At 42.5% G+C, this 14,350-nt stretch overlaps 1 protein-coding gene across 4 annotated transcripts in view; it reads left to right on the forward strand.

Moving 5' to 3' along the window:
* The window catches only part of CCDC149 (coiled-coil domain containing 149), a 139,914-nt gene that overhangs the window by 37,173 nt on the left and 88,391 nt on the right, over positions 1-14,350 (forward strand). For all 4 annotated transcript variants that reach the window (XM_073609236.1, XM_073609262.1, XM_073609253.1 and 1 more), the window contains exon 3: positions 10,604-10,642. In XM_073609236.1, coding sequence (XP_073465337.1) covers positions 10,604-10,642 — 39 coding nt within the window. The remainder of the gene's footprint in view (positions 1-10,603; positions 10,643-14,350) is intronic.

Raw genomic sequence — 14,350 nt, forward strand, 5'->3', positions numbered from 1 at the left:
CACTGTGGTACAAGGGTATGCAGAAAGCACGGCCTGCATATATATTGAACAAACATTTCCTTCCCTTGTGTGGGGTATTAAAGCAGTATTAAACCAAAATACAAACTTTATATTATATCGTGGCTTACCAATTCTTATTTATAATGTCTGCATTAGTTAAATTTTTCTTTAGGCTTGCTTTCGTCTAGTTTCATCTAGTGATCTGGCCAGTATGCCTGTTGTTTTTCAACAGAACAAGCTCTATGGCAGTTACAGGTATGAGACAAACCATTTACCACTGACAAGGGGTGCTTAAAATGGTCAGCTTTTATTTGTATAAAACTTTTACCCCCCCCCCTTAAAAAAAAAAAAAGTTTGCTGTAACTGATTATAAAGTATTAGCTAGAGTTTGAATTCAGTTTGTGACTGTATGTAAATCTGCTGAACCAGCTAAATTTCCATCTATGTATGGGCAGGCTGGTTGCAGAGAAGTCGTTCTACCGACTTTCAGTACAACCATCAGTCAGTGCTGCCGGCCAGCACTAATCAGTGTATTCTGATGGCAGGTAAGTCTCTCCACTGTCAGAATACAATAACTCAGTGGGAGGGATTTCACCATCCACATCAAGTGTGTGGATGGGGGAATCTGGTCTGTTGTGTTTGTATGTTTTTTTTGTTTATTTTTCTTCTTTTTGTTTAACCCGCTGATTGAAGAAAAAAAAAAAAATAATGTATGGGTTACCTAACACTCCCCTCCCCTAGACTGACAATGTTGGTATCCAATTGTGCCCCCTGTGCTCATTCATTCACTCTGATACAGGAGGTGTGTTACTGGCCAGTAGGGCTTGGGAAAAAATTCATTTGAATCTTGAATCGAGTTGAGAGGTCAAATCGATTCAAAATTTTCAGCAAATAGATTTTTTTTTTTTTTTTTTTCACCGGGACCGGCACTGACACCGCGTCGGTCCTGAGGAGCTGCGGGCAGGAGTTTTTAGGCGAAGCCGCGGCTTCGGCCTAGTCCGCGATTTCGGACGCCGCGGACTAGGCCGAAGCCGCAGCCTCTTCTAAAGACTCCTGCCTGCAGCTCCCCAGGACTGGCGCGGTGTCCATAAGAAAAAAAAAAACTCGATTCGAAACGTGAATTGAGTTGTTTTTTTTTTTTTTTTTTTAAATCCCAGATTTTTTTTTTGGAAGAAATTCGCCCAGCTCTACTGGCCAGATCATCAAAGGAAAACAGGAAAAAAAAAAGCTTTAAAAAAGAAAACTAATGCAGCCACCACATCTAATGACTGGTGACTGTTACATGAAGCAGCCAAGAAAAATTAGGCTTCCTGCTCTGACAAATGGGGCTTTTGTGTGGCAGAGCTGTGCATATCTCAGGACTGGATGGACAGAAATACAAATCCTTTGGCAGACAAAACAGCTCCCTTTTATATGTATTTAATATGTGTAATTTGCTGCTTGCTTAGAAGACAATAGCTCAGCGGGAGTAATTCCTCCATATTCCCCCGATGTTTAAATAGGGGAAGTGGCACATTTTCTTCTTTTTTTTTTTTTTTTTTTCCCCCATTCAGCCCGCTGCTTGAACAAACAAAAAGTATAATGTATGGCCTACCTAAGGCATTTCAGGCTGTTGTTCATCACGGGATATGGCCCTGAATTGCATGTGATGATGCCAATGCCTCGTCCCCAGACCAGAGCTTCAGGGAGAGAAGGAAAGTGCCAGGGCCTGCGAGAGCAGGGATTTAGGCAAGTAAAGCCAGCCATAGATGGTGCAATTTTCTTTCCTACAACCATGGGTTGTCGGTGTTGTTGGGGGAATCCCTCCCGCTGAGCTATTGTGTTCTCCCGACCAGGAGAACACAGTGATTATTGCTAGCAGCTATAGCCGACAGGCTGGTTGTACCCAAGTTGACCGATTTGATCAGGTACATTCAGCCTGTTCAGTAAGGCCCCTTTCACACTGTCGGACCATTCAGGTCCACCTGTCAGTTTTTTTGACGGACCTGAACGGGTGCTCCATGTTAGTCTATGGAGCGACGGATGTCAGCGGTGACATGTCCGCTGACATCCGATCCGCTAAACTCAGACGGTTGCCCCTACGTTCTCATTCGTCCCTGGTGGATCGGATCGGGTGAGATCGGATAAAAATGGACAGCATGTCTGTTTTCATCAGATCTCACCCGATCCGCCAGGGACTGATGTGAACGTAGGGGCATCTGTCTGATTTTAGCGGATCGGACCGGGTCGGATGTCAGTGGACATGTCACCGCTGACATCCGTCGCTCCATAGACTTGCATGGAGCACCCGTTCAGGTCTGCCGACAAAACTGACAGGCGGACCTAAATGGTCCAACGGTGTGAAAGGGGCCTAAAAGTTGTTTTGGTGACATTCGTGTAACATAATAGAGTGTGAATAAGGCTCAGCAGTGACTTCTTTCCTTTGTGTATGTAACTGAGTAAGCATAGCTGTTAGAACGTCTGTGTTCTCCTCTGCAGAGACCTTTTAAAAAGCCATCCCTTCAATGCTTTACCTCTTTTAGCAGACTTCTGACCGAACGCTGGGGCTTTAACAATACATTATAGGAGGTCGCTGACCATTTTCACAGGATACAGCCTGGCACAAGCCTATTATTCCAGTTGACGTCATTGATCCATTAGCAGCTGTAGTGTCAGCTCAATCCTCCTCGTAGCTTGTCTTGCATGACATGTGATAAGGGAATACAATAGCCGTCTGATTTTGAAGTTCAGTCTTGAGAACAAGCCTCCTGCATTCTGGAACTGGATAGAAGATAATTATACTGCACAAGTAAACTGCGACAATGGGGAGCAGCAGGGCGGTGTGCTGAAAAGTTCTGGAGGAAAAGCTGAGATTAGAGAAGTGGGGGGGAGTACATTAATCTAAATTACTAGTGACTAGTACAATAATACAAAAAAGAATATCTAATGAAAGTTACAGGGTAAAGAATACCAGAAAACGTGATGCATTGTTTTTCAGAGTTCTGTTAGCCCAGCACTGATAGTTTTCTTTGTGGGGTTCCCAGTGCCAAAAACAAGTTTTGCTAAATGTCCGGAAAATAAATAGAGCCCTGAGCACTAAAGAACCTTCCAATACCTTAAAGCATTTTGTTATCCCAACACTTCATATACCTGATATGTGCCTGCTGTACCATGTACTTGTATGAGAAAGTATCCTGTTCTCTTTGTATTGCTTCCTTTGTGTGAAATTTCGGGTGTTCCTGCCAGTCCCTCTGCTTTCTTAACAAAAACTGACCACACTAAGCAGGACAACACAGCGTGGTCAGTTCTCTAGCTGTGCTGGGAACTTAGCTTTCGCTCCTCCAATGATCAGACTTGTGCTTACCAGTGTGGATAAAAATCAATTACTTTAAAAAAAAAAAAAAAAAAAAATCTTACCGTATATACTCGAGTATAAGTCGTTCCGAGTATAAGTCGAGGCCCTAATTTACCACAAAAAAATGGGAAAAACTTATTGACCCGAGTATAAGACGAGGGTGAGAAATGCACAGCTACTGCAAGTGGAAAAGAGGGTCAACAATGCCCATTTGCAGCCTCACTGTGCCCATTTGCATGCCTCACTGTGCCCGTTTGCAGCCATAGGTCCCCCGAACTTCAAACTTGGTAGTTAAGGGTTCCTAGATGCCCCCTAGCTGCAGCCAAAATTTGGGGTCTCTGAACCCAAATGGTCCCGAAATGACATTGCTGCAGATGGACACAGTTGACCGACTTTGGGGCCCCGTATCTCAGGGCCACTTAGTGCTAGGAACCCCAACTTTGGTGTGCAAACTCAGTGGATCTGTCACCTAGTGGTCCTGAGATACTTGGCCCCAAAAATCGGTTCAGAAAATGTCAAGCACTTTTCTGCAGCAGAGAATGACATTTTCCGAACCGATTTTGGGGCCCCGTATCTTGGGGCCACTTAGTACTAGGAACCCCAGCTCCACTGGGTTTGCACACCAAATTTGGGGTTCCTAGCACAAAGTGGCCCTGAGATACGGGGCCCCAATTTTTTGCTGCAGAAAAGTGCTTGACTCGAGTATAAGTCGAGGGGGGGCACTTTCAGCACAAAAAAATATACGGTATTTTTTATTTTATTTAAATCATTTTTTTTTAATCAAATTTATTTTATTAAAATGCTTTTGGAGTAAAAATCTATGTAAGATACATTAATAATTTAGTTTATTCAGCATGGAATGGAGCTTATTTGCTTAGCATGAGGCTGTATATTCTGCAATATTTACATTTTTGGAAAACTCGTTCAATAAATCCAAGCTCTGCAAGCTGAGATAGCATGCACTATATTGATGCATTCACACAATTTCACCGTAAAATTGATAAAACAAAGTTCAGGAATATTCCATCATCCCATTGTTTTGCAAATCTATGTACACTGCAAACTGTATGATTGAATCGGTTTGATACTAACCTGACAGCTTATTATTCTAAATGGGAAACCTTCATTTTGTTTGCAATTATTAAAGATTCCAGCAAGAATAATTCCTTACATTTAAAGAGCATCTGTCATTTAGATCTATCATGGCAGTGCCTGTTATCGGGCATCCACTCACCTGCTGCTGCCACATCCATCACCTTGTTGTGTCACTGCCACATCACCACCCGTCCCATTAAAGTGAATGGGACTGTTGGTGAGTCAACAGCGGGTCAGAGGAGGAGCCACTGCGGGACAGAAATGACAGTTGCTCTTTAAGAATTATGATTTAAAACTAAATCAAATCCACCCTGGTGCTGACACCCCCCCAGTGCACAGCCTTTCACTGGAAAGATCAGTGTGCTGCTGCTTCTCCCCCCCCCCCCCCCCCCCAGCTCTTCTGCAGCTGAGAACAGAGGATATATGATAACTTTACATTCATTTTAAGGCTACATTTACACAGGCAGCCAGGGGCACGGATAGTTTGCTGCTTTCATTGGCATCAGCGCTCTGTGCTATGGCTGCATACAAACTGCCTGATTAGCTGTGGCCTGTTTGTGTGCAGCCAAAACTTCACAGAAACACCGACCCTGGAAGCACACTGGCTGCATCCAGGGCTGGGGTATATATGTATATTATATATTTGTGCTCATAGGTTTACATACCCTGGCAGAATTTATGATTTCTTGGCCATTTTTGAGAGAATATGAAAAATCGTAAATTTACATACCCAAGTTCTTATTACCCTGTATTGCCCCTTTTAACATCAATGACAGCTTGAAGTATTTTGTGGTATTTGTGGATGAAGCTCTTTATCTTCTCAGATGGTAAAGCTGCCCATTCCTCTTGGCAAAAAGTCTCCAGTTCCTGTAAATTCTTGGGCCGTCTTGAATGAACTGCACATCTGAGATCTCCCCAGAGTGGCTCAATGATATTGAGGTCAGGAGACTGAGATGGCCACTCCAGGACCTTCACTTTATTCTGCTGTAGCCAATGACAGGCCTTCTGTTTTGGATCATTGTCATGTTGGAATGTCCAAGTACGTCCCCATGCGCAGGTTCCTGGCTGATGAATGCAAATGTTCTTCCAGTATTTTTTGATAAAATACTGCATTCATCTTGCCTTCAATTTTGACCAAATTTCCTGTGTCTTTTGTAGCTCACACATCCCCAAAACATCAGTGATCCACCTCCGTGTTTCACAGTAGGAATGGTGTACCTTTCATCATAGGCCATGTTGACTCCTCTCCAAATGTAGCGTTTATGGTTGTGGCCAGAAAGCTCAATTTTGGTCTCATCACTCCAAATGACTTTGTGCCAGAAGGTTTGAGGTTTGTCTCTGTGCTGTCTGGCGTATTGTAAGCGGGATACTTTGTGGCATTTGCATAGTAATGGCTTTCTTCTGGTGACTCGACCATGCAGCCCATCTTTCTTCAAGTGCCTCCTTATTGTGCATCTTGAAACAGCCACACCACATGATTTCAGAGAGTCCTGTATTTCACCTGAAGTTATTTATAGTTTTTTTTTTGCATCCCAAACAATTCTCTTGGCAGTTGTGGCTGAAATTTTAGTTGGTCTACCTGACTGTGGTTTGTTTTCAACAGAACCCCTCATTTTCCACTTCTTGATTAGAGTTTGAACTGATTGCCATTCTTAATTCCTTGGATATCTTTTTAGATCTCTTTCCTGTTTTATACAGTTCAACTACCTTTTCCCGCAGATCATTTGACAATGCTTTTGCTTTCCCAATGACTCAAAGTGCAGAAACGTCAGTGCAGCACTGGATGAAAGATGCAAGGGTCTGTCAGGAGTCCAGAAACTCATTGACCTTTTATACACACACACTAATTACAAGCAAACAGATCACAGGTGAGGATAGTTACCTTTAATAGCCATTCAAACCCTTTTGTGTCCACTTGTGTGCATATTAATAGGCCAAAATCACCAGGGTATGTAAACCTTTTGATCAGGGTCATTTGGGTAGTTTCTGTTGCCATTATGATTTAAACAGAGTAAACACAGTTGACTGATAATAAATGGCTTCAGCCAAACACTAACCATGAGTGAAAGATGGTTTTCTGTTATCAAATAAATAAATATATATATATATATATATATATATATATATATATATATATATATATATATATATATATACATACAGTGGGGACGGAAAGTATTCAGACCCCCTTAAATTTTTCACTCTTTGTTATATTGCAGCCATTTGCTAAAATCCTTTTAAGTTCATTTTTTTCCTCATTAATGTACACACAGCACCCCATATTGACAGAAAAACACAGAATTGTTGACATTTTTGCAGATTTATTAAAAAAGAAAAACTGAAATATCACATGGTCCTAAGTATTCAGACCCTTTGCTCAGTATATAGTAGAAGCACCCTTTTGATCTAATACAGCCATGGGTCTGTTTGGGAAAGATGCAACAAGTTTTTCACACCTGGATTTGGGGATCCTCAGCCATTTTTAGGTCTCTCCAGAGATGCTCAATTGGGTTTAAGTCAGGGCTCTGGCTGGGCCATTCAAGAACAGTCACGGAGTTGTTGTGAAGGCACTCCTTCTTTATTTTAGCTGTGTGCTTAGGGTCATTGTCTTGTTGGAAGGTAAACTTTCGGCCCAGTCTGAGGTCCTGAGCACTCTGGAGAAGATTTTCATCCATGATATCCCTGTACTTGGCCGCATTCATCTTTCCCTCGATTGCAACCAGTCGTCCTGTCCCTGCAGCTGAAAAACACCCCAACAGCATGATGCTGCCACCACCATGCTTTACTGGTGGGACTGTTTTGGGCAGGTGATGAGCAGTGCCTGGTTTTCTCCACACATACTGCTTAGAATTAAGGCCAAAAAGTTCTATATTTGTCTCAGATCAGAGAATCTTATTTCTCACCATCTTGGAGTCTTTCAGGTGTTTTTTAGCAAAACGCCATGTGGGCTTTCATGTGTCTTGCATTGAGGAGAGGATTCCGTCGGGCCACTCTGCCATAAAGCCCCGACTGGTGGAGTGCTGCAGTGATGGTTGATTTTCTACAACTTTCTCCCATCTCCCGACTGCATCTCTGGAGCTCAGCCACAGTGATCTTTGGGTTCTTCTTTACCTCTCTCACCAAGGCTCTTCACCAAGTGCCTTGCCACAATTCTGTCTCTGAGCTCTTCAGGCAGTGACTTTGACCTCATGATCTTCATTTGCTTTGACATGCACTGTGAGCTGTAAGGTCTTATGTAGATAAGTGTGTGGCTTTCCTAATCAAGTCCAATCAGTATAATCAAACACAGCTGGACTCAGATGAAAGTGTAGAACCATCTCAAGGATGATCAGAAGAAATGAACAGCACCTGAGTTAAATATATGAGTGTCACAGCAAAGGGTCTAAATACTTAGGACCATGTGATATTTCAGTTTTTCTTTTTTAATAAATCTGCAAAAGTCAACAATTCTGTGTTTTTCTGTCAATATGGGGTGCTGTGTGTACATTAATGAGGAAAAAAAATTAACGTAAATGATTTTAGCAAATGATACTTTCCGTCCCCACTGTGTGTATGTATGTATGTGTGTGTGTGTGTGTGTATATGTATATGTATGTATATATATATATATATATATATATATATATATATATATATATATATATATATATATATATATATATATATATATATATATATTAGTTCCTTGCACTTCCTATTCACCCCCTTGGCTTTTTACCTATTTTGTTACATTACTGCCTTTTTAGTTCAATGTTTTTTTTTTAATTATAATTATATGTGGTGGATCAGAACACAATAGTCTAAATTGGTGAAGTAAAATTAGAAAAATATATACATAAAACTATTTTTCAGAAATAAAAAATAATTGGCATGTGCGTATGTATTCACCCCCTTTGTTATGAAGCCCATAAAAAGCTCTGGTGCAACCAATTACCTTCAGAAGTTACATAATTAGTGTAATGATGTCCACCTGTGTGCAATCTAAGTGTCACATGATCTGTCATTACATATACACACCTTTTTGAAAGGCCCCAGAGGCTGCAACACCTAAGCAAGAGGCACCACTAACCAAACACTGCCACGAAGACCAAGGAACTCTCCAAACAAGTAAGAGACAATGTTGTTGAGAAGTACAAGTCAGGGTTAGGTTATAAAAAAAAAAAAAAAATATCCAAATCTTTGATCCGTAGGAGCACCATCAAATCTATCATAACCAAATGGAAAGAACATGGCACAACAGCAAACCTGCCAAGAGACGACCGCACACCAAAACTCACGAACCGGGCAATGAGTGCATTAATCAGAGAGGAGGCACAGAGACCTAAGGTATCCCTGGAGGAGCTGCAGAGTTCAACAGCAGATACTGGGGTATCTGTACATAGGATGACAATAAGCCGTACGCTCCATAGTGTTGGGCTTTATGGTAGAGTGGCCAGAAGAAAGCCATTACTTTCAGCAAAAAACAAAATGCCACGTTTTGAGTTTGCGAAAAGGCATGTGGGAGACTCCCAAAATGTATGGAGGAAGGTGCTCTGGTCTGATGAGACTATTATTGAACTTTTTGGCCATCAAAGAAAACACTATGTCTGGAGCAAACCCAACACATCAGATCCACCAAAGAACACCATCCCCACAGTGAAACATGGCGGTGGCAGCATCATGCTGTGGGGATGTTTTTCAGCAGTCGGGACTGGGAAACAGAGTTGAGGGAAAGATGGATGGTGCTAAATACAGGGATATTCTTGAGCAAAACCTGTAACCACTCTGTGTGTGATTTGAGGCTAGAACGGAGGTTCATCTTCCAGCAGGACAATGACTCCAAACACACTGCTAAAGCAACATTTGAGTGGTTTAAGGAGAAACATGTAAATGTGTTGGAATGGCCTAGTAAAAGCCCAGACCTCAATCCAATAGAAAATCTGTGGTCAGATTAGATTAAAGATTGCTGTTCACAAGCGCAAACCATCCAACTTGAAGGAGCTGGAGCAGTTTTGCAAGGAGGAATGGGCAAAAATCCCAGTGGTAAGATGTGGCAAGGTCATAGAGACTTATCCAAAACGACTTGGAGCTGTGATAGCCGCAAAAGGTGGCTCTACAAAGTATTGACTTTAGGGGGGTGAATAGTGAAAATGTCCAAATTGGGCCCAAAGTGTCAATATTTTGTGTGGTCACCATTATTTTCCAGCACTGCCTCAACCCTCCTAGACATGGAGTTCACCAGAGCTTCACAGGTTGCCACTGGAGTCACTGCCTGGTTACCTTACCAGAAATGGCGGTGGCAGCACCCGGGAGTCGATCCAAAGATTGGCTGGGGTGCCGACATTGCGGGCTCACTGGACAGGTAAGTGCTGTACTATAAAAGGCAGCAGCTACAGTATTTGTAGCTGCTGACTTCTAATTTTTTCACCCAGGCTGGACCTCCTCTTTAAGGAACTCCTAGCAACCTCTGATTGAGAAACCCTGATCTAGCCACAGGTAACAGTCAAATAGTTTAATAAATCAGCCATTCTCAAACATGCTTTCAGCGAAACTCTAGGATTCCTCCAGAGGCTGATGGAGGTTCATTGGGCTGACTGACCTCAGCTGACTGACCTCTCATCTGAGGGTCTGCATAACTTTGGGGCCAACACCACTTGGCAGAACCAGCAGTATGAATTCAGTGATATTTTGACCTGTCTATAGGGGTGGCATTTCTTCCTGCTAGCCCCCAATATAATGGGCATTTTCCCCACTGACTTCCAATGAATTGGTTTTACCAGGGGTCCCCTGATACCTGCAAACAAATTTAATGGTTCCTTCAGAGTTTAAAGGTTGAGCTAGGCTGGTATAAATGGCATGCAGCTGATTAAGACCCCTTTCACAATGATGCGTTGCAGTTTGACCGCGCAGCAGGTGCAGTGTACCTGGGAGGGGTTGGTGCCGGTTAACTGCGCTTTCCCATTAAAATTTATTATCTCCTGCAGTTTTAGGTGCACTTTCAGAAACGGCACCAAAACTATGGTAGATGATAGAAGTCCATAAGAAAGCACAGCTAACCAGCACGAAACTTGCAGGTACACTGTGCTGCAACCGCAATACGGTCAAATGGCACAAGATTAGTGTGAAAGGGGCCTAATGGCAATTTTTTTTTTGCTAGAGTATTTGAAACAACTTCTTTTTTTTTTCCCCCTGTAGGATGGAGATCCTTCACTTCCACCAGAGAAAAGAAAACAGGTACTTTTAGAAACTTTGTATATGATTGTTTGTTTATACAAGAGACAGGAGGTATGATTGCCAGCCAATCATTTATTTTTATAACCCCTTTTTGCAGCACATATTACCTCTTTGTCCATTATACTATATCACATGTTATATGTTGCCAATGTTCCTCGATAAAAAATATTTAAACCTTATTCAGTCAGATACCAGCATTGTTTTGTTGTGTTTTTTTTTTTTTTACCATATTTCTTCCCAAAGGGCTCTTCAGCTTCAATTCGGACTGATCATTACAGGCCTACCTGGCTAACTAAGATAGGTACCTTGTAGTAGCTGCTCCCTGGAAGCATTTTTACTTTTTAAAAGTTAAATATGGAGGACAGGTTTGCTTAAAATGTTAAAATAGACATTTTTCAAAGCTTTTTATTTAAAGTGCATGTGTAGTCAAAACCTTTTATTTTTTTTTGTTTTGGATAGAGTGGGAAAGACTTAAAGATGAAGTCTCAATACAGTTTTCTGTAATGTGTTTGTCTAAGCTGCATTGCCATACACCATGGAGGGAGGAGAGGCGTCCTGTTCAACTTCACAAAAAAAAAAATGTTTGCCTAAAAATACTACACTATAAGTTTTGGATGGATTTATTATAGGTGGAACCTCTGTCAAATGTTTAGTGCTGTCTGTAGGGAGATATGCCCTCTCCATTTGTCTTGGTAACTATAGTCTCTAGTGCTCTCTAGTCTAGTAATAGATATTCCACATTATTTTGTTGTCATGGGAAAAGGAGATGACAAAAAATCTTTCACTGGAGAAACCTGTTCTGATGACAGCCCTCGATGATTGCCCCTCATTTTGGAGAAGTAAGAGATATCTGCTTACTTATGCCACCCATAGAGGAGCGAGCAAATTTCTTTTTTGCAATCTGTAAGAAATTAAATTCCCCCATCAACACGGACAGTGTTGATGCGGGATTCCTTTCTGTCGAGCCATTGTCTTCTTGCGGCGGTGGAAGCTGTCCCCAACAGGAGAAGACCGTGATTATTGCTAGCGGTTATACCAGCCGTTAGTGTTAATCGCATGTAAAATTTTCTGCAGGCTGGCTGTACCCAAGTTGATCGATTTTTATAAACTTGGGTACGTTCAGCCTGCCCATACATGGTTCGAATCAGGAACCGGCTAAGATTTGAACCTTCTATGGCCGGCCTTACTGATGGAGTATTAAACCATGACTAAAGGATTTGTAATCATTTTGTATTGTTTCCAAAAATGAAAACAAAAAAAAAAAAGCTTTTTGGCTTTACATAATTTCATGAAATTATTATTATACAGGATTTATATAGCGCCAAGAGTTTGCGCAGCGCTTTACAACATGAGGGCAGACAGTACAATTCAATACAGGAGGAATAAGAGAGCCATGCAATGTATAATTCACATTTAGCATTAAAGGGGCTGTAAGCCCTTGTGTTTTTTCACCTTAATGCATCCTATGCATTAAGGTGAAAAAACACCTGGCAGTCACCGGCCCCCCAACCCCCCCCCGTTTTACTTACCTGAGCCACTTCATCTCTTCAGTGGGGACGCGCTGTCACTCTCTCCACGAGGTCCTGGCTCTTGATTGGATAGATGGATAGATTGATAGCAGAGCAGCCATTGGCTCCTGCTGCTGTCAATCAAATCCAATGATGCGGGCGCCGGGGAGCGGGGCCGAGTCCGGCTTTTGTGTCTGTGGATGCAAATGCTGAACTCAGGAGCGCGCCCGCAAGGTAAACCCCTCGGGAGAGCGCTCCTCCCAGAGGGCTATCTAATGCGGGGAGGAGCCGCGAGAGCCACTCGACCCCAGAAGAGGTGGTTCGGGGCCACTCTGCGCAAAAACGAGCTGCACAGTGGAGGGAAGTATGATATGTTTAAAAAAAATTAAAAACGATCCTTTACAATCACTTTTTAAGGCATTTCAAATATAGTGATGATATAGTTTTACAGGGTTCCTGGCAAAACTGCATCACATATGGACTTCTTAAAGCTGAACTCCCAGGTTTGGATTTTATTGCATACATACGTTGGACCAATGTAAGTATGTATGTGCCCTAACTGTGGGACTGCTGTGGAAGCGGACATTATAATAGCCGCTGGTAAAAGAGTTATTTGCTGTGTCTTTCGGGTTATGTGTCATGCAGCTGCACTGCAGCATAGTGAACACAGGGGTGCTTGCATGCTCCATTCACTGAATGCCTTGCATTTTTCTCAATGAATGGAAGGCATTCTCTGAATGTGGTGGGTGCTGATGTCATGATCACTACCTTGTCTAGTCAGGAAACCCTGCATTCATTGAGAAAAATTCAAGGTGTTCTCTGCGCATTACAATTTCTTGAGTCTTTGACTCCATGTGCTTATCTGGTGTCCAGACAGCTGATAAGCACATGTTTGTTCTGGGTCAGTGATTTATCAAGTAGTCAAAGGATACAGTGCATCCGTAAGTATTCAGAGCGCTTCACTTTTTCCGCATTTTGTTATGTTACAGCCTTATTCCAAAATGGATTCAATTTTATTATTTTCCTAAAAATTCTACAAACAACACCCCATAATGACAACGTGAAAGAAGTTTGTTTGAGACCTTTGAAAATGTATTTAAAATAAAAAAACAAAAAAAAATTGCGTACATAAATACTCAGCCTTTGCTCAATACTTTGTTGAAGCACCTTTGGGACCAATTACAGCCTCAAGTCTTTTTGAATATGATGCTACAAGCTTGGCACACCTATTTTTGGTCAGTTTCTCCTATTCTTCTTTGCAGAACCTTTCAAGCTCCATCAGGTTGGATGGCGAGCATCAGTGCACAGCCATTTTTCAGATCTCTCCAGGGATGTTCAGTCGGGCTCTGGCTGGACCACTCAAGGACATTCAGAGTTGTTCTGTAGCAACTCCTTTGTTAATTTCTCTGTCTGCTTAGGGTCGTTGTCCTGTTGGAAGATGAACCTTTGCTCCAGTCTGAGGTCCAGAGCACTCTGGAGCAGGTTTTCATCAAGGATGTCTCTGTACATTGCTGCATTCATCTTTCCCTAAATCCAGACTAGTCTCCCAGTTCTTGCCGCTGAAAAACCTCTCCACAGCATGATACTGCCACCACCAAGCTTCACTGTAAGGATGGTATCGGCCAGGTGATAAGCTGTGCCTGGTTTCCTCCAGACATGCCGCTTGCCATTCAGGCCAAAGAGCTCAATCTTTGTTTCATCAGACCAGAGAATTTTGTTTCTCGTGGTCTAAGAGTCCTTCAGGTGCATTTTGGCAAACTCCAGGCGTGCTGTCATGTGCCTTTCACTGAGGAGTGGCTTCCGTCTGGCCACTCTACCATACAGGCCTAATTGGTGGAGTGCTGCAGAGATCGTTGTTCTTCTGGAATGTTCTCATCTCTCCAGAGAAACGCTCAAGATCTGTCAGTGACCATCGGGTTCTTGGTCACCTCCCTGACCTTAGTCAGGGAGGTGACCATCAGATTCTTGGTCACCTCCCTGACTAAGGTCCCTCTCCCCCGATCGCTCAGTTTGGCCGGGCGGCCTGCTCTAGGAAGAGTCCTGGTGGTTCCAAACTTCTTCCATTTACAGATGATGGAGGCCACTGTGCTCATAAGGACCTTCAATGCTGCAGAAATATTTCTGTACCCTTCCCCAGATATGTGCCTTGATACAATCCTGTCTTGGATATCTAGATGTAAGCCGTCTGTGATGCCATCTG

This window comes from Aquarana catesbeiana, linkage group LG01 (assembly GCF_042186555.1).
Source record: "Aquarana catesbeiana isolate 2022-GZ linkage group LG01, ASM4218655v1, whole genome shotgun sequence".
NCBI lineage: Eukaryota > Metazoa > Chordata > Amphibia > Anura > Ranidae > Aquarana > Aquarana catesbeiana.